The 21,113-nt window shown below is 38.3% G+C and overlaps 1 protein-coding gene across 1 annotated transcript in view; it reads right to left on the bottom strand.

Moving 5' to 3' along the window:
- The window catches only part of TACR1 (tachykinin receptor 1), a 146,135-nt gene that overhangs the window by 54,187 nt on the left and 70,835 nt on the right, over window positions 1-21,113 (bottom strand). The window contains exon 2 of the mRNA XM_002757584.7: window positions 8,388-8,582. Within this exon, the coding sequence (XP_002757630.1) occupies window positions 8,388-8,582 (195 nt within the window). The remainder of the gene's footprint in view (window positions 1-8,387; window positions 8,583-21,113) is intronic.

The following is a 21,113-nucleotide window of genomic DNA, read 5'->3' as shown; positions in this document are numbered from 1 at the left end:
TAACTTTGCAACTTTCTGTAAATCTAAAACTGTTCTAAAATATAACTTTATTAAAAATGACAATGACTAAAAGCTAACATAAATAATATATGAATGAAAAATTATTCTATTTATTTCAAAAACATTATTAAAGAGAGGAAACGCTCTCAAAGTCGTCAATATGCTATTATATATTGTAACTCTCCAAACCGTGGATGGCAGTAGAATAGAGAGTACTCTACAAACTCATTCAAGTACAGAATCCTACAATTTTAGGTTATCCAGATTTCCAAAAATATTTATGAAATAATTCTTACAAATCTGACAAGATTTTATGGCATTTCTGTCATAATGATTTCTGATAGTATATGCTATCTTTAGCATATACTAAACAAAATTTTATATGTTTGAATTTGTGTGTGTGTGTGTGTGATTTCTAGTCCAGTTTTATTGAATGATTCTACCCCCAGTACTGAGTATTTTGAGATCTGGAATGGCAAGTCATTTATTGTCATTCTTTTAAAAGTTATTTTGCTGATATCAAAATTAATTCTTTTTGTTTATTATTTTCTTGAATGATTTTTATCCATTAACTCTTTCAGATGATTTGCTTTATCAAACTGCCTAACATACTCTTAGGAATTGTTTGAGAAGAACTGATATCTTTAGGAATTATATAAAGATAGAAGGGAAACTGTTTTCTATATACACTTAAATACTTTCTGAGTTTTGAATCATGTGGAATGTATTTCTCAAACAGTTTCTTATAGCATCCAGTAAAGTCTAAATTAGCATGATATTTTTCATTTTATTCTTATAAATTCTGGATATTTCTTAATTATTCTAAGAGTTTTTGCTTTGTTTTTGTTGAAAAGGAGATCCCTTATTCATTTTATTTTGTGAAGGATTATTGATAAAATAAGCTGCTTTTTTCTTCAACACATATTACGTTTTAACAAATTTGATTTTGGCATTTCTTGAGACAAATATATGGTACTTCCCTTTAACAAAGTTAATTTGAAGAAATATAATAACAGATTTTCTGATAATTTATTTACTAGTATTATTTGCTGGAAAAAGTCATGCTCAAAAACACAGCACTGCTGTTTCAATATAATTTTTATTTTTTTTGGTGAATGTTTTAATTGGGATGTTTGCATCTATATTTGTAAATAGAGTTGGTCTGAAGGTTTGTTTTTGGAGTTGCTTTTATTAGCTTTTCATATTTAGGTTTTTCCAAACCTCTAAAATAATTGAGCAAGATTTCCATATTGTTCTGTACTCTTGAAGAGCTGATAAGGGCATTTGAAAGATTTTCCCTGCACAGATTTTGATCCCTGTGTCCTTTGTAAATGTAATTTTTGAACAGCAGTTTCATTCCCCTTTACCTCCAAGCTGTATCAGCTTGATTATTTATGGTGTTGTAGAAAATTATCATTTTATTTTACTGTGAATTATGCGCTCTGGCCTCTTTGTGCTTTCTCTTTCTCCATCTGAGGGCAGCTGCCTCCGGAAGTTGATGGCAGCAGCCCAAAGGAGTCCTGACTTGGGTGGGCCCATCTTTCTCAAGGCTTCAAGGCTCAGGCTTTCACCTCCTAATTAGGGGCTGCTGGTATGTAGAGGCCATAACAGCACTTGGTGGCTGCCTCCAGTTCGGCTCTATCTGCACAATGTCTACCAGAAATATCATAAAATTTCTGGTATTTGTATGGCAACCTTCCCAGTTTCTGCAGAAATGTGGGCTTTCCTCCTCTCTCTTTTTTTTAAACTTTGTTCACACTGATTTCTGTCTGGGAGTCAAGGATAAGGGCTTGTTTTTATGCTACCATCTTCCCCTGCAGTGTCAGTGCACACTTCCCTCTTGGTTTAACTGCTTTTCATCAACCAAGGTGAAAATGCTAAGGGCCCTGGGCTATATTTATAAGTGTAGTGGGTGTCAGGGGAAGAGATTAATCACAGCAGCTAGCGTAAACAATCAATCCTGGAAACACAAATATGTTGACACCCCTTTGGCCAAGGCCTGGAGCAGCTTGGCAAAAGATCCACATTTTTTTTTTTAAATTTGTAAAATAATCAAGAAGGTGAAAAATCTGAGAAGTAGTCCTGTAGGTATGTTTTTAAATACTCCTCTTTCCGGTCTTACTCCCTGTTAATGAGCTGTTCCAATTTTTATTACTGTGAATTAAAATAAAGAATATGTATAAATATAAAAATTTCATCTGACTTTTGATAATAAACCATAATATACGAAAGACAAAGTGCTGTAAATAATGACAATGGCATATTTTTGTAGTCTTCTGTTACAGTTGGTACTTATAGGGAATTAAATAGAGCTAACATGTCCATATTCACTCACGTTTCCACAAAATATCGTTAATTAAGTGAATGATTCTGTTTTCTAACACAACCTCCTCACCCACTATTTTTGGTAGTATTTATAATTCAGAATAGGAATGTCTCACTTCTTGCTAACACTCTACCATAAAGTTATGTGCCCAGAAATTTAATTATCAGAAAATGACATATGAGCAATATTAATAAATGACTCAGGGAAGCAGAAATTCCCCTGGATGCCTAAGTCTCATTCTTTTAGACATCTTTTTCATTTTTCATCCTCATTACAGAATTTTTCTTGGCCTTGGTGGTGGGTCCTTTGATGAAGAATGTTGGCTCATTCATCTTTCTTGTCCTCAGGGGCACTGCTTTAGTACCTTCTGGGACCATTGCAACCTTACAGCCCATATAACATCTGCAAGAGTGGGCTTAGCTCTGATTAACTTTGAAACCTACTGCATGCCACTCACAGTTTTTATAGAAAAAAGGAAAGGGTCAATGTATTTTGCAAGGCCAAATTTTTCTTCTTTATGCATTCACCTGTCTTTCTCTGCTTTCTTCTCCAACAGGAAGGGTCACCTTTGATTATATGTAAAATATTTCTTTATCACCTGTCAGTCATCTCCACCTTCCTAGAACTTCCTGTGTCGTGTCATAGTTTTGCCAGAGCAGCCACGCTAAGCTGCTGGGTTGCTAATTATTGCAGGACTTAAGTACAAACTATAATAATATTGTATTAATGATGAACCCCAAGCCCCAATTTTCATGAATGTTATAGTGTTAGCATAATTATCTATAACTGTGGATTGTAAACATAGACAGGGAATGGCAGATAAAACTGAACAGTCCCCCCAGGGATCTAGGAATATAGCTAGAAATAGCTCACTTTGAAGCTGGTGGTTTAGCTTACTGGTCAGTTATGAGGAACCACTGAAATAATAAATTTTCAAAGGAGGGGATTTGTTAACAACGTGTGTGTGTGTGTGTGTGTGCGTGCACGCACATGTGTGTGTGTCTTTACATCAAGTTGTAGAAACAATTTTAATAACATAGGAAATTGCTTATGATATGATAAATGAAATAAGCAGATTACAAAATATATATACAAATTACTATTAAATTATAAAAAGATGTTTATCCCCACTCCTAAAAGAGAAATGAACATTTTAACTATGAGATCCCATTCCCATTTTTTTCTCCTATCAGATGGGTAAAAATCTAAAAGCTTGATGATGTACTTTGCTGGTGAGGCTGTGGAGAAACAGGAACTCTCACACATTGCAGGCAGGGATGTAAATTGGATCCTGTATGGAGGGCAAATATCAAAATTAAGGTGGTATAGTCTATTTTTGAGATTTTATGCTATAGGTATTCTTGCATGATATATGTAAACGTTATTCATGGTGGTACTCTGTAATAGCAAATCATTGAAGACAATTTAAAGTCCATCAATAAATAATTGGTTAAACAATAACATACATTCAAAAGTTGGAATACTAATAAAGGGATAGAGAAATTCTTTATGAACAATATGGAAATATCTCTAAGACACATTTAGATAAAAAAACAAGTGCATAACAGTGTGCATAATAGGCTATGTTTTGTGTTATAAAGAGGCAAATAATCTACATTTGTGTTGACTTGTATTTACATAAGGCACTTTAAATTTTTATGACACCAAATTTTTTTTTTGAGACAGGGTTTTACGGTCACCCAGGCTGAAGTGCAATGAAGTGACCTCAGCTCCCTGCAACTTCTGCCTCCCAGGCTCAAGCAATCCTCCCACCTCAGCCTCCCGAGTAGCTGGGACCACAGGTGCACATGCCACCATGGGACAGCTAATTTATTCGTAGAGATGGGATTTCACTATGTTGCCCAGGCTGGTCTTAAACACCTGGGCTCAAGCAATTCACCTGTCTGGGCCTCTCAAAGTGCTGGGATTGAAGGCATGAACCACTGCACTGGGCCACCACATTTTTTTTTTTTAATCCATTCTATTGACGATGGATATTTGAAACATCTCCAGTTTGGGGGCATTTATGCCGAGCAATGCTGAAGGGAACATTATGTTTATTGTAACTGAATGCATATGTGCATGGTTTTTTTTTTTTTTTTTTTTTTTTTTTTTTTTAGGGTAATTACCTACGAGTGAAATTTCTGAGTTACAGGGTATGCATAGCTTCTTCTTTTCTAGAAACTATAAAATAGACACTATTTTCTGGGCTGGGCATGGTGGCTCATGCATGTAATCCCAACACTTTGAGAGGCCAGGGCAGGCGGCCTTGAGGTCAGGAGTTCAAGACCAGCGTGGCCAACATGGTGATACCCCATCTCTACTAAACATACAAAAAATTAGCTGGATGTGGTGGTGGGTGCCTGTAATTCCAGCTATCTGGGAGGCTGAGGCAGGAGAATTGCTTGAACCTGGGAGGTGGAGATTGTGGTGAACAAGGATTGCACCATTGAACTCCAGCCTGGGCAAGAAGAGTGAAACTCCATCTCAAAAAAAAAAAAAAGAAAAGATATTTTCCAATGTAATTATCAATTTATATTTTTATATTTCTTCTAGCAGTTGACAAAGGTTCTTATTGCTTAGTTTGAAACAGTTTTGTCAGATTTCTTAACATTTTCTAGTTTGATGGCTGTGTAGTAAGATCTCATTATGGCTTTAATTTGCATTTCACTGGTAACAAAAGAAGTTGTGTTCCTCCTCATATATTTATTGGCCATTTGGATTGTGTGTGTGTGTGAAGCCCATGTTCAAAACCTTTGCCCTTTCTTTTATTGGATTGCCCGTCTTTAATAGTGCTTAATTTAATCGATGTTTTAGGAAATGTTAGTTTAACTGTATTTGTAGTAAACATTAGTAAAGAGTTTGAATGAATCATCATGGTTGGAGGTCTACCATGCAGCCAGAAGTCATATGCAGCAACCTGAGATTTTTCACAAAACATTTTATGTAATTAGCTTATACAAATTATTCATCAATGAAATTGGGCCTAAGCATCTGCCCATCACACTACCTGCTGCCAGTCATCTTCCAGTGAACACAGATTAATGAATGATGCTAACATTGGTAGTTAACAAGACCCTTACCATATGCAGGGCACTAGGCTGAGGACTTTGTGTAGGTTATTTTCATGTACTTCTCTCAACACTTCTTTGTGGAATGTACAGCTGCTCCTTGACTTACAGTAGGGTTAGATACAGTTAAACCCATCATAAATTGAAAATAATTTAAGTTGAAAATGCACTTACCACACCTAATCTACCAAACATCATAGTTTAGCCCAGCTTACCTTACCTGTACTCAGAACACTTACATTAGCCCACAGCTGGGCAAAATCATCTAACATAGAGCCTATTTTATAATAAAGTGTTGACTATCTCATGCAATTTATTGAAAATTACACTAAAAATGAAAAACAGAATGGTTGTATGAATACTCAAATTACAGTTTCCACTAACGGCATATCACATTTCCATCATTGTAAAGGGGAAAAATTGCAAGTTGAACCTTCAAAGTGGGGGACTGTCTGTGCTATTAGGCTCACTGCCTTGAATTACTTGACCATTATGACTCAGCTAGAGAGTGATGGGACTGGGAGCCGATCTCTCATCTAACTCCAGAGCACACACTCTGCTAATTATTCATACTGCCTCAAAATGAAGTTTCCATCTGGTTTCAAATTTGGGATTGTTGTGTACTGTGAAAGTGGTAGTCATTTCTTCTAAAGAAGATAATATAATTACTTAGTTTAGACATGGTAAAAATTGAAATTGTCTAGAAATATATTAGAATGTGTTACGAAGGATACTGACAAAAAGAAGATGGGTTTGAATAAAGCTATGCTATGCACTTATGTTTCCATCACCATCATTAAGTGAATGACAAATGTACTCTTTTGATTTACTATTGTATCAATAAACGTGTTATACTTCATTAATAGATAACATTAGATGCTCTTAAGCCAGGCTTGTTTTTTTAGGTTAAAATGATGTAATAAATAACAATGGCAAACTTAACTGTACATCCAGTAGCAGCTACCCTAATTCTCAAAGCATGGGAACAAGACAATCCAATACATCATGTTGAGTCTCAAAGGGATTTTCTAGTCATTCATAAGCATACAACACCAAAATGTTCAAAAATAAGACCCCCCCCAAAAAGCATTATTCTTTTTTGGAATAGACGTCAGAGATCTGTGGTAAAATTAATCTTTATTTCCAAGTTAAACTTTAAATTTGTTGTGAGATAAAATATAAGTATTTTGAAACAAAAGTTGTAGAAAGTGATCAGATTTTGAAAAGACCATGAGAACTAAGAGCTGAGCTACAGCCCACGGAAACGACGGGAGAGATTTCTGAAGCAGTTTATATAACGAGCTGTAATTCAGAGGTTTTTTTTCCCCCTTTTGAGGAAACCTTCTGGCTTGAACATGTTCACAGGTCCTGTATGGCTTGTGAAGCTGTGTTCTCTCTCCCGCTGAGACCTTGCTCAGGCTTGTAGTTTCATTTGAAAGAATAATTTTTGATGTCTCCTAGGCTGAGCATTAATCCCCCCACTGCTTGATCGATTAAATCCCACTGTCTGGGTCTGGAAGGCGATGTCTGAGCTTTATGTATTGCTTTCTGGCAAGCTGCATTTCCATGCTCATGAAACAGATGCAGCAGGATGACTGTGTGCAACAGGCTTTTAGCCCTCAAATCTTGGGGGGAAAGACAAGCATGGTGTCTCATTTTAACCCAGGTTTAAAGATCTCATAATTACACTGCTATCTGGTGAATTTTGTTCATACCTTTTGTATGACACTTAATAGCTTACAAGGTGAGAAGACATTATCTTGTTTGATCTTCACAAGAATTGTTTATAGGAAGCAGAGCTCTGGTCACATGACCAGTTACTAGCAATCTTGTAATTAAAATTCAGATCTTTTGATTCTAACACCAATGCTCTTTTATGATTTACATAAAAAGCCTGAGATTGGAGAATTACTGTGGGCTTTCAAAAAGATCCACATTATCCATGTGCTCTGAGTCCAGAAAACTAACTGTAATATAAATGTCACATTGTGGCTCACTTGAGCAGAACAAAACAAAGAACATGCCATTTCAATATTGCCGCGAGGATAAGAAGTCTTGGAGAAAATTGCTGGGATACTTTGAAAAACCCTAACTGTGATCAGGCAGGCCCCTACGTCTGCCCTGGAAGGGACCTGTAACACATAAGCTCTCAATGCCTGGCCTGGCCTTCCCGTCTGCTTCATCTGCATATGTCCTATTTCTCCAGCTGGAAAATCCTTGGTGTAGGGGTTTTATTTTGGTCCTCCGCAAAGGAGAATCTTTATCTCAAGATCTTTAAGTGCAAGTATCTTATTAGGGAGACGAAACACCAGTAGGAAAAGGGCGGCAGTGTTATAGGAAAGGCACAGTGGCCAGTAAAGGGCAGCCAGCTACCACTGGAGAGTAATCCCACAAGGAAAGCCTTGTGTAAAACACAAACCACAGAGACATACTCTCCTGCGGGGTGAGAGATGGGTGTTCAGATGCCAGCTCCCTGCAGTCATTGTTCTTTTTTTTTTTGCAGTGAAAAGTGAAAGCAAATTTATTAAGAATGTAAAGGTATAAAAGAATGGCTACTCCATAGACAGAGCAGCCCCTCAGTCACTTTTGAGAGCTGCTGGGAGTCAGGGGCAATTTCCCACCTTCCTGCATCTGTACAGGAGGGAAGAGCGTCATTCTGAAGCTTAGGAAAAGGTTCCTAGGCAAAGAAATGCAGATCCCAGCAGGGTAATGTCTCTGGCAAAGGCCCGAGGGATATGGCTCTACTGTAACAGGCTCTAGATCTTACACTTTGAAAATTACCTTTCAGATGCTCAGAATAGTATTTGGGATACTGTAATCCCCTGATAACTGTGGACATATCAACCTGATATGGGGGTGAATGTGAGAAATGCTTCCAGATACACATTAGATCTGTACCAACAAAAGATTATGGAAAGAAAGCATAAGAAGTGGCCGGGAAGGCACCCTGCACCATGGTTGCTTTGGCGTGGGGAGTCATCTCTACTCACACTTTCTCATAAATCTTGTTGGGATGCTCTGGCCATTCGATCATACACACAACTCTGCTGGGCATGGTTTCTGTGGTTGAGTAGTAGCCCTGGGGGAAGGCCAGCAGGAGAGCCAGGACCCAGATGACACAGATGACCACTTTGGTGGCCGTGGCTGACAGCCGGGGCTGGAGGGGATGGATGATGGCCATGTACCTGGAACAGACAAGAAAGAACAAAATTCTGATTTGGTCACCAAAATCTGCATCAGAGATTCTGTGTTTTTTCTGTCAATAAAGGCATTCATGGAAACCTTTTGATTCCCGATGATTTGTACAATTATTCTCCAATTTCTTTTCTATATTCTATCCTTAGGCTTTATGACATGGCATACAATGCCAACATGCATAAGAAAAGCCAGCTAGGTTTTTCAGTATTTCAGAACCCATCTAGCAACATTCAAGGAGAGACATTTTCACCATTAAAATGCCCATGCTGGGGACAGGACAGCCAGGTACAGGTAAGTGAAATTAGAAAAATTAGGACTGTAAATTTATTCAATGTCAAGACTGTATTTTATTCTATTTGGATTAAGAGATAATGGTGATCAGAATAGTAGTTGTTTTCAGTCCTGTGTGATATTATAAAAGGTTAGCAGTCTTACTTCAGTCCATACGATTTGAAGGGAAATAAACATGTGACAAAGCATTGGCCTAAAGTCAGCGACAAACAACAGCTCCTGGAGAAAATTTCATCAATTCTTTGAGCATCTAGGAGTCAGTGTGTGGCTAAGTATACATACTTCATGAGGAGAAAGACAGCCTGCACCTGCTGAGGCAGACACACTAGAGTACACAAAGGGCCAGTGTGGATGACACCTCATTGCAGGAAGAGGGGAGCACAGTGAATGATGACTTCATATCTGGAGCCATTTCTCCATCTCCTCACTCCTGGGCTCTGGCACTAAACAGTGTCATCTGAATGAATGTGTCCTCATGTTTGTATTTATGCACAGCCCCTTTGATGTTGCTGAGATGTGAAGGATAAGTATTTCATCTCAGCCTTTCATTATCAGTTTTATAACTGATAATGAATCACATCAATTCTGTCTCTTTCATTCGAAAAGACATCTCTCTATGCATATTTTACTTGCAAAGTTTATAGCTCTATACCTTAAAATAAGGATTTTTTAAAGAGAAGGAGTGATATCTTATAGGGTCTTTGGGGTTTAAATATTATCTGACAAAATCTCAGAATCACACATTGATTCTCTGACAGTCAGGTGTTTCTGACTTCCATAGGACAGAATGGCCAATGGAGACTTCAGAGATGAGCAGCCCAGCTGTCAGCTGGGTCCACTTCATTCCACATAATTCTTTTGCTGTATTCTTTGGACTCCTAGGATCTCTAGACCAGAATTGGGGCCAGGGTTACAAGTAAAGCAATTTTATTCAGTATGCACTCAATAAATTCCCACTGGACACCTGCCATGTGTAGAGCACAGCATTGCCTTCTGGGCTATGTGCTTCTAGTTTCTCCAGGGAGAAAAGGTGCATCAATAAGCAGTGCAAAACACAGCAGCAGGATAAGTGACCTCAAGCGGTAATTGGATCAATACCTTGGAGTCTTAGGGGAGCTGCGGAGACATTCAAGCTCTGGAATGGCAGGTGGTCTACTGGAGGGGCTTCAAGAGGTGTGCTGGATTTGGGGTGAACCTGCTGAGCATCCTGCCCCAATGGCAGGGAGTGTTTGGAGGCTTCTTATTTCTCCATGTTAGGATTAAGCTCTGTTTGCATTAAGGCTTCCTTGAGCATCCTTTTATCACTGTAAACTTCAGAAACTTTTCTCTGCATTTTCATGCTAGGGACCTGGGCTGTCCTTCTCTGGTCTGTAAGGAACAATTAAGGTGTTTAGTGTATAGAGTTTGGCTACTAGGAGGACACTTCATGTCAACCTTTATATTAGAAGTCACAACAACTCCCAGGAAGGAAACTCCTAGAGACTTTTCCTTCTGCGTCTTTTCGAAAGTGGGTAGGTGATCTTAAAGTCAGGGGAGAGTGGAATTATAGGAAGGGTCTTGGAAAAGATATGATGGTGGGGGTGTGTAGTAATCTATAAATCTCTAGTTCTGTTGCTGGTACAAAGCCTATCACTCAAATGCTGTCTGAAGGTCATCAGAAGGGTGAAAACAACTCTCAAGATGTTGCAAATCAAGCATTGTCTGTTTTCTTTAGGTTACTCCAAAAGGGCCACGACTACTTTCAAGGAAGGTCCAGGACAGCATAGACTAGATGAGCTTCTATCTCTGGAGTAGTCCCTTGAAAAGGACCCTGAGAAGTGTTGATTTCTCCCCTGGACCTGTGTCTTCCTTGATGCCTGACAGTGGTAGACTATTACTGTTGCCGTCTTTCCAATTCAGTGAAGGGCTGGACCCAGATGGTCATGGCCAGAACCTCTTTGAGTGTTTGTATGAAAACTGTAGAATTGCTTGTTGGATTATTTCCCAAAGGCAAATTGTTTTCCCCCTACAAAGCTGGAAAGACAGCCATGAAGATGCCTTATCTCACCTCCAGCACTGCAAAGGCTCCCACCCTTACTGGCAGCTGGGCATTCTCAGGCTTCACAGGAACTCGAGGAGGATGCTCAGAGAAGAATGTGGTAATTACATTGCCCTCTTTTAATATTATCGCAAATGTAAGATTTTAATTTGTTTCGCGCTCAGGATAAATGCTCAGTTTTAAATAAACAAATCCTAACACCAATCCCCATGCTTAAATTGGTGATACACCATTCAGAATCTAATGTGACTGGGCTTATGGGGGATTGCATCAACATATTGGCACTATAACTCCAAATGGATGGCAGAGAGCCATATTTTATCTTTATTGCAAAAATTGCAATTTGGGAACCCATTTCAGTGAACTGTCTGCCATTCCTTGAGTGTAGGAGCCATTTTAATGACAGATGAAAGTATTACCCACATAAAGCCAGAGAGAATAACAAAGATTGCCTTTAAAAAATATACATATTTTCATTTGTTCAAAACAGAGGTATTTATAAATCTCCCTCCCTCCTTCCTTCCTTCTGTTCCTCTTTTTCCTTCTTTCTTCTATCTCTCTCTTGCAATCCTCATTTCTGGGGCTTGTTTAACATTCTTTTTTTTCTTATTTATTCCAAAGCTAGTACCATTTGGATAACCTGTACACAGATGGATGAATATCTTCTTTCCGACTCCCCATTCCTGGCTCGGAGCCATTTACATCCATTTATATATTTATCTGGAACCACCCTGAGCAATTCTTGCTTATTTGGTTATAAGATATTACTGAGCAAGTGCTGCAAGCCCAAGGAAAATACATTCAATAAATATTTATTGAGTGCACCGTGCTCACGGGACTCTAAGGCAGTCAATGAAATGTCTTTCTGGCTTATGCATTAATCATCAGGCTGCCAGAGACAGGTGTCCAGAGGCATGTGCGATGTGGATTACCTTCTCTACTTCAGGTGGTTCCAGTCCCACCGAGGGCCGTCAGCTCTGATTTGAATTGTATGTGCCCTCCCAGCTGAAAAACCTGAGGTGTAGCCTTCCTCTTGCATGGTGATGCTTTATTAAAAGAACTCTCTGCTGCACATTTTTTTTTGGTAGGCAGAGTGAAACAATTTTATTGTGGAAAAGAATTCCAATCCTTTGACAGGCGACAGTATCTTCATAACTTCCTCCCATACCAGTCCCAAATCACTCAGCAGAGAGAATGTCTTTCCTTTACCATGACACTTGTCCTGCAGGGCTCTTCTTCCACAGTCTTTCCCATCCAATTCCAGTTCCCGCCCTCCCTTCTCCCCACTCGTTCCTGGAACGTTACAAGTTTCCTTTAAGGGGCTATATCTTCCTGAGTTCAGATAACCAGGGTGGTAATAGCTGAGAGTATGGCTACTGTAGTCTAGTTTAAAGGTTGACAATTTATTTTCTGGGAAAGACAGACATTAAATGTTTTGAGTTTTGTGGTCCATATAGTTTCAGTTGTAACTATCAAACTTTATCTTTGTAGTGTGAAAATAGCCACAGATAGCAAGGAAACTATTGGGCATGACTGTATGACAATAAAGTTTTATTTACAAAAATGGGAGGTAGGCTGCATTTGGCCCCTGGCCCATAGCTTGCTGTCCCCTGATCTGGTTTATGGGAAGGGTGGGACAGGAGGAATTAGAACCACAGGAGAAGATGGTGTAATCTTCAGAAACACTGTTTACCTTTGGCGGATGAGAACTCATTGCTTAGATAACTCCTGTGTCCCACAAGCAGTCAGTAAGGTGGTCTACGGCCACTCATGTCCCAGAATCACATAAAGCCCTGATTCTTATGTGAGCACAGTGGTCAATCTGGGATGTTTTCCCTCCTCCATCCTTTCCTGGCTGATCCTGTTTATTTTTACAACTTGGCATCATGTCCTTGTGGCTGGGTTTTGTGCCCTGCTGTTACAGCTGTGAAGATCTCTAAACCTTGTGCTGACCAGATTTCGCTTTATTTTTGATTTTCTTTTCTTTTTTTCTTTGGAGACAGAGTCTCAGTCTGTCACCCAGACTGGAGTGCAGTGGTACAATCTTGGCTCACTGCAGCCTCTGCCTCCTGGGTTCCAGTGATTCTCATGCCTCCGCATCCCAAGTAGCTGGGATTATAGGCACCTGCTACCACGCCCAGCTAATTTTTTTGCATTTTTAGTAGAGAAGGGGTTTCACCATTTTGCCAGGCTGGTCTTGATCTTCTAATTTCAAGTGATTCTCCTGCCTCGGCCTCCCAAAGTGCTGGGATTATAGGTATGAGCCACCGCACCGGGACTGTATTTTTCTATTTGCATATCCATCTCCTCTTTTCATCCTCCACAAATCCTCAGCCTGCCCAGGTGCCCAGGATGTAGTAAATATTCAAGGAAAGTTTGGTTGCATAAATGATATCTTGGCACATAGCAGTGGCTCCGTAAATGCTTGTTGAGTGAAAGGAAATGTAGCAGGAGAAAAACATACGTGTTATACTTTTATTCCTGCCAGTCTGAACACATGTAAGGCTGATGTGAGAGTAAGTATTGCTCAAAGTGTTTTCTGTCATATAAACATCCACGATCATCCTGCAGGAGTGACCTCACTGGACCTGGCTCTTCAGGATTTTTTATCTCTTGACATTAAGCCCTTAAATAAAGCCTCAGTACCTACTTGTTGAGTAACTTTTATGTTGACTATATGTTGGGAACTGTGCAGGATTCAGTCTTTCTTAGTTTTTTTTTAGCTTTTAGTGTAGGTTCAGGGGTACGTGTGACAGGTTTATTCTATAGAGAAACTCATGTCACAGGGGTTTGTTGCACAGATTGTTTAATCTCCCAGATTAAGTCTACTACCCAATAGTTATTTTTTTGGCTCCTCTCCCTCCTCCCACTCTCCACCCTGAAGTAGACCCCAGTGTCTGCTGTTCCCTTCTTTGTGTTTATGAGTTCTCATCATTTAGTTCCCACTTATAAATGAGAACATGTAGTATTTGGTTTCTGTTCATGTGTTAGTTTGCTAAGGATAATAGCCTCTAGCTCCATTCATGTTCCCACAAAAAACATGATTTTATTCTTTTTTATGAAATAATTTTATATGTAGTATTCCATGGTATGTGTGTGTGTGTGTGTGTGTGTGTGTGTACCTCACATTTAAAAATCCAGTCCATCATGGATGGTAAGTTAGGCTGATTCCATGTCTTTGCTATTGTGAATAGTGCTGCAATGAACATATCCATGCATGTATCCTCATAATAAAACAATTTATATTCCTCTGGGTATATACCCAGTAATGGGATTGCGGGGACAAATGGTAGTTCTGTTTTTAGCTCTTTAAGGAATAAAAACTTAAATGTGAAACCTAGAGCTATAAAAGCCCTGGAAGACAACCTAGGCAATACCATCCCGGACAAAGGAAGGAACAAAGATTTCATGACAAAGACACCAAAAGCAGTCACGATAAAAGCAAAAATTGATGAATGGGATCTAATTAAACTTAAAAGCTTCTGCACAGCAAACGAAACGATAACAGGCAACCTACAAAATGGGAGACATATTTGCAAACTATACATCTGACAATGGTCTCATATCCAGCATCTATAAGAGACTTAAACTAATTTACAAGAGAAAAATGGTAAACATTTGCCCATTAAAAAGTGGGTAAAGGATATGAACCAACGCTTTTTAAAGAAGACATACATGTGGCCAACAAGCACATGAAAAAAATCTCAGTATTGCTGATCATTCAAAAAATCCAAGTCAAAACCACAATAAGATACCATCTGACACCAGTCAGAATGGCTATTTTGAAAAATCAAAAAACAACAGATGCTGGCAAGGTTGTGGAGAATAGGGAACACTTCTATATTGCTGACAGGAGTAAATCTGGATTCTGTCTTTCTATATGGTGTCACTCTCTGGCTCCTCTTCTGAACAAATTGCTCCTTCCACCCGCCCTCCATTTCAGGGAGCACACAGTCTTTTGACCTGAGGTCACTAACATTTCATCAATTGAGATTTTCTTCCAGTATGTTTCCTTTTTCATCAAAATCCAGGGATGTTACTTAAGCAGATCACTTGACCAGCATCCTTACCCATTCAGCTAAGCCCAAGCTCACAAAGCGATAACCAAAGAAGCCTTTAGCAGCCAGCAGAGATGACACAAAGTTCACCCACCATTAAACCATTTTTATTATTAATTATTATTAATTAATATTAGTGGCAGAGCCCCTTACATCCTCACTGCTATGTTGTGCACAATTCTAAAAAGCATGAGGTTTTGATCTCCAAGCCCAGTGCAGATTCACAGTATTGTCAATGGACTGGCTTCAAAAGGTGCCAGCTGACAGTAAGGGCACCATCGACAAGACCATAAAAAATGGATGCAAAGACGGATCTGAAGGCCTGTGACAGTTTAGGGTGAAGTGAAGGAGGGAATGCAGTTGACTGTTGTTTGAGTTGTCCTTTCTCATGTGTGACCAAAGAATGACCCATATAGTTCAAAGAAGATTCAGAAATAGAGTCCACGAGCTGTTAGGAAACAAAGTACCTGATGTAGGAACTAATGAGAGGAGGCGATTTCAGACCCTGGGAACCTGACAGCCTTCTCTAGATCCTACTTCCTATGTCACTACCATTGTAGAAATTTTATTCCTCCTTTAAATGTGGATCAGAACCCATCTTCTTCAAAAAAACTTTTTTGATTGTTAAAAAATCTCATGGAGATTATCATACCCACATTCTATTGAATACCCTCCCATACTCCTGTTAGCTGTGGTCCCTTATGCAACCCTCTCATTTTATTTTATAGCAGTGAAATCAGTGCTCTTGTTCTATCCCATCACTAGATGGTAAGCTTCCTGAGGGCAGGGGTTATGTTCACATATATTTTTATCTTTTGGGAAACTTACCAAAGAGCCTTACACAATTGGTAAAAGTTTGCCTGGATGTGCCAGTTGATGTTAGACCAAAGAACTCTATCTTCATTCAGCAGTTGCCAGCTGGTGGCTCCACTTAAGGCATTCAGACTAATATTAAAGGACAAGATTACAAAGGGACAGATACAATTATGGAGTATTCTTTCCACAGTGAACTCCTTAAAGCTATTTTGGAATGTTAGGCACTAAATCAGGATTGATAAATTGCCCCAGTTGGGCATAGATTGAAGATGTCCCCTAAGCAGCCCAGGTTAAGCCCTTTGGTTTTTGCAGAGCCAGGGCTACCATAAAAGTGCATATGACTAAGGTCTGATGTGAACTAAGGGGAAAAGACAGTGAAGGTCCAAAGTAAGTATAATATTCTGAGTGTTTCTGCCAGCAGGTTAGCCGACAGTAAGCATCGGGAATGAGAAACACTAGGAGTATCAGTCAGCTAATCACTAGGATCCTGGCATTCACAATAAAGGCTATCCCTCAGGGATGGGACTGGGGGTGGGAGTGACTGAAAAGAGAAATGATAGCAAGTTTGTAACGCAATGGAAGGTGAGTGAAGTAACACCCCGTTTCGTTTCCAGCTTGAGGGCTCCTGTCAAGGATTGGCAGAAGCTACTTGCTAGCTCACCACATTTGTAACTACTGCTTTCTTCCTATATGGCATCTCATGCTTGCATTTAGGACTCCACTCCTGAGACTGTGCTGACACGTGTGAGACAGACACACTCAGTGATAGCTATTCCCGGGGCCAAAGGCTGATGCTACTGGGAAAAACTAGATCCTTGGTGACATTGACAGGTTTGCAATTTAGAGTTAAAACTTAGGTGAGAGGTGTGTGGGGACACATAGGAGACTCAAGATTATAGACATTTGACTGGGGAGGTGATATTAGGACCACATTAGCTCTAGCAGAAGAGTAAGAAAAAAAAAGAGAGGGGTTTGTATTATAACGTCTTTGAGATTTTAATTACCGAAAGGGAAAGAGGAATTGCACTGATTGAACTTCATGGTTTTAGTAGAAACTTAATAATGGAAAGAATTTCAAATTTAGGGCATCTTTAAAATTGTTGTCACCGTGCTTTTTGACCTTTGCTGTCACTGCAGTTCTGAGTAATCTTCTCTGACAAGCTGGTTAGGGAAATGTAGTTGGCCATAATCTTAGAATTATATTTCATCCTATGCAGTGTAGCCTTGATATTAAGTTATTAAATAATTAATACTCTCTTCTGACCAATTTTGAAGTTTTTGGGAGCAACATCAAAGATGCATTTCTTTTAGCTTTTTGAAAATACATAATAAATTGTTGTTGAATGGATTTTGCATGTTCCCAACCCGTCAAAATACTAAATGTTTGAGGTGATGGATATGTGAATTACCTTGATATGACCATTACACATTGTATACATATATCAAAATATCACATCATAGCTCACAAATATATACAATTATTATGTGTCAATTAAAACAAATAAAAAACTTTTTTTGAAATCTTAAGAAAATGATGCATTTCTTGGAGGGCTGGATCACCCATTCCATTGGGCCTGGCAGGCTATGTAAAAACGGCTGCAGTCACTCACAAGTGTATTTAGTTTTCCTGATTCTCTGACATCCTCTTTCTCCAAGTGATATGCATGTTTTCTGGGTGACCATAGGCTTGACTTTTACTTTTGGCAGGAGGAAACTTAAGCAGAGGCACTGGGGGCCAAAGGGAGGGGTAGGAGGGAAAGCGATATTTCTCTGCCTCCTCCTCACTCAGGGTAGCCTCTCTTCTCTCACAGATCTTTTTTATTCGATGCACAAAGGCAGAATCTGTGGGTTGGGATTGGAGTGAGGTGAGTGAGACACAGTGCAAGTGAAGAATGTGAAGAATTAAATCTTGTCTTTATTTAAAATTTTAATATTTTATTCATCATAGATTTTTGTGCATTAAGTTTGATATCTTAATGTATTGCATTAAAATATTATTTGTCTTGATCGCTGAATTTTTGGAGTTTCCTTAAATTTTGTACCCCAGGCAAGTGCCAGACTTGCGTCATCCTAATCCCAGTTTTGAAAATGTCTCCTACTGAAGTACAGCGGTCAGGGCGATCACTAATCAAATGAAGTGTCCTCAGCTCAGGTGCTCAGCATTATTCAGTGCTGCTGCCCCTGCCAGGCACCTGATGTTTCAGTCTGTTGTGCTATGTCCTGTGCCTGCAGCCACCCCACGGGGTGGCAGGTTCTGCAGGAAGCCTGTAACAGTTTAAGAAACATGGAAAGATGTTGAGTAATCCTGCTCTGGAGAGTATGGAGATCATTTGGGTACCCTTGCTATAGTAATTTTGCTTTTTCTTAGATAGTGTAAATCCACAATTGTTTGTTTATTTTTGACCCTGCCTTCTTAGTTAAAAAAATCTTTTGACAGCAATAAGTTACAATTTCAAAGAAGCACAGGTCAAATGAAAAATTTAGTACTGGATTTCTGCTTTTCATGAAAGTCAATGATGAATGTGTAATTTGCACAAAATGATTTTAGACAGTTACTTTTTATCAGGCCAAAGCATTAATCGTTAAACCTGTGAAAACCAAAAGACACACATCTGCTGAAGAAGCAGCAGCATTTACAGCAAAAGTTAGTTATTTTAAGACAACTGTGCTCAAAGACAGTTATTTAACCTATGCAGGGAAAGTGGTGCACTTGCTCATCATTCTGTGAAGCATGACTTTTCACTTAGATTAAATGACTGTTCCTCTAAATGAACTTCACTCATTTTTCAATTCCAATATTTCTTGTGCATGTACAAAAGGTCGAGTGATATCTATTAATATGTTGGCTCAGTTAGCGGAAGAAGTTGGCAAATAGCTAAATGATTCTAATTTTATATGTGTCATCAGATTTTTCAAATAGAAAATCAGTTAATTTCAATAATGAGTCAATTAAAAAAATTTAATTCACAGGTTTAAAGTTTTTGGAAGGTGAAATAATGGACATTGTGAATGTTATCATGAGCCCATTTCAAAGTTCAACAGTGAAGATAAATTGATTTGTTTTGGTACTAATATGAATATACTGTGGTAAAAATAATGTGCTTACTAAATTAAGAGATTCATAGAACAGAAATGTACTTGTAATAAGTTGTGATATACATAATTTGCAACTATGTGCAAATAAACCATGATATTCTACTAATTGAAATAGAAGCTGTAGTTGAAGTTTATAAAAAGTTTTGTAAGTATAGAGTAGCTGAACTAATTTATTTTGGGTGTTTTTTTGTATGATGAATACAAAAGTATACTACATAGGATTTTAGAAGTGTTTGAGCCTTTGACTATTTTATGAATTAACCTAAGTAATGGTACCAAACTTTTTGTAAATGAGTCTTCAAAGTTTTATTTATATTTTGTTTAAAATTAGTTAAAAATTGTCGATCAAAATATTTTCAGTGGAGTACTCCTAAATTTTTAACTTCTAAAGCTATTGGCAAGTTGCAATTTCTCAATACAAATCTGCAAACAAAAAGACATTGAAATATATTTCTATAAAAGTCACAGACAAACCGCACAAAATAAAGACTGAAAGCTCCTATGGGGTGCACAATTACATTTTGAAATTCTGGAATTGCGCTTAGGAATATTTTGAATAGAGGAAATAATCTTTTGATTGATCTCTTGTTTTTTAGTGAATTGCCAGTATTCTGTATCAGAATAAAGTATAAAATTGAGAAAATTTTACTTTTCACAATTATGCAGTGATTAAATTAGACAAAACACTAAAATGAAAGAGACAACCTGTCAACTAAGATAACTTATTTTCATCTCTTAAGTCTAACCTTGTGTACCTCCGTGCTGCATTCTGGCTAATTTTTTTTGGATCTGTCTGTCTTCCAGTTCATTGACTCTCTTCAGCAAGCCTAATCTGCTATTAGATTTGTCCACTGAGTTCTACATTTCAATTGTTATTATTGTTCATTTTTAGAATTTTGATTGCTTATTTTAAAAAATGTCTAGTCATTCTTTGTGATTTTTACTCCTCATATTTTCAGGCTTCTTTTTTCTTTTATTATTCATTATAAACATAATTTATATTTAGTATCTCTGTTAACACTAATAGCTTAAGTCTCTGGGTTTGCTTCTGTAGGTTCTCACTCATGGTGATTTCTTCCATTATCTGTTTTATGCTGACTGCATCCTGCTTATTTTCTTTGGAACTTTACCTTTGAGAATTCATTGATTCCTGGGTTGAAGGTGGGTTCCTTCAGCGATGATTGCCAGAAACCTGGGAATACTTCCAGACTGGGACCACTGCAAACTGTATTTCAGAATGAGTTTTGTTTTAGACCAACCAACTGATATGAATTTGGTCTGTATCCCGATGTGAGGATTCTTTTTCTGCTGCAAACTCTCAGAAGAGATTTTTTTTTTCTGCCAGCAGTGCCACGGTTGGAGATGCGCAATTTTCCTTTCAGCTGTTGGCAGGCTAGGCATTCATTTCTAGTTCTCTTTTACACTGAGGATGTAGCTTTTTGGTTTCCAAATTTAAGAGAAGGAAGCCTATTAGACAACCCACCTTGGACAGGTCCTAGGCTTTGTTTCTTGTCCCCATACTATATGAGCCAAGGTCAAGGACAAACGCCTTTAAGACAAAAGCCAGCTTCACTGCTGTGAATACTTAGGATTCCTATCATTATTTAAATTTTGACTTGAGCATATTTTACTTTCTTGCAAGACAATGAATAATTTAAGAAGAATTTTTTTTGAATGTGGTATCTTATTCAGTGTTTTTTAAAAATTTAATTTCAAGAGTAGCAATCAACATATCTAGTCTGTCACTTTGCTGCTATCTTATTTTTTATTTTTCTTTTTGTTGTCTAATTATTCCAAGTAAAAATCTAAACAATGCAGAGCGATATAAAGAAAAAGCTTCTCTTTGACTTCAGTCCTTAGGAGCAACTCATAATTAATATACTGAGCACTTGGTAAGTGCCAGGCTTCATTCTATGTGCTTTCTTTGCATTAGTTTATTTCATCTTTCACCAACTCTTTGAGGCAAGGTAATGTTATGACCTCCATTTTCCAGATGAGGAAACTGAGGCACAGAGAAGTTAAACAACTCATCCATTAAGTACTGGAGCTGGGTTTGAACTTGGCAGTCTGGCTTCAGAGCCTTTGCTTTGCTTTTTATCAAGGTACTATCCGGGACCCTCACACCCACTGCCAACAATGAGTGCAACCATCTTTTCTCTGAATATACAAACATATAAATCTGTCGGAGGTATCTGAACCAGAGTAACTCCATCTTGAAT

This window comes from Callithrix jacchus, chromosome 14 (genome assembly GCF_049354715.1).
Source record: "Callithrix jacchus isolate 240 chromosome 14, calJac240_pri, whole genome shotgun sequence".
NCBI lineage: Eukaryota > Metazoa > Chordata > Mammalia > Primates > Cebidae > Callithrix > Callithrix jacchus.
Note: the sequence above shows the minus strand (reverse complement) of the source record. Positions and strands in the feature narration are given on the sequence as shown.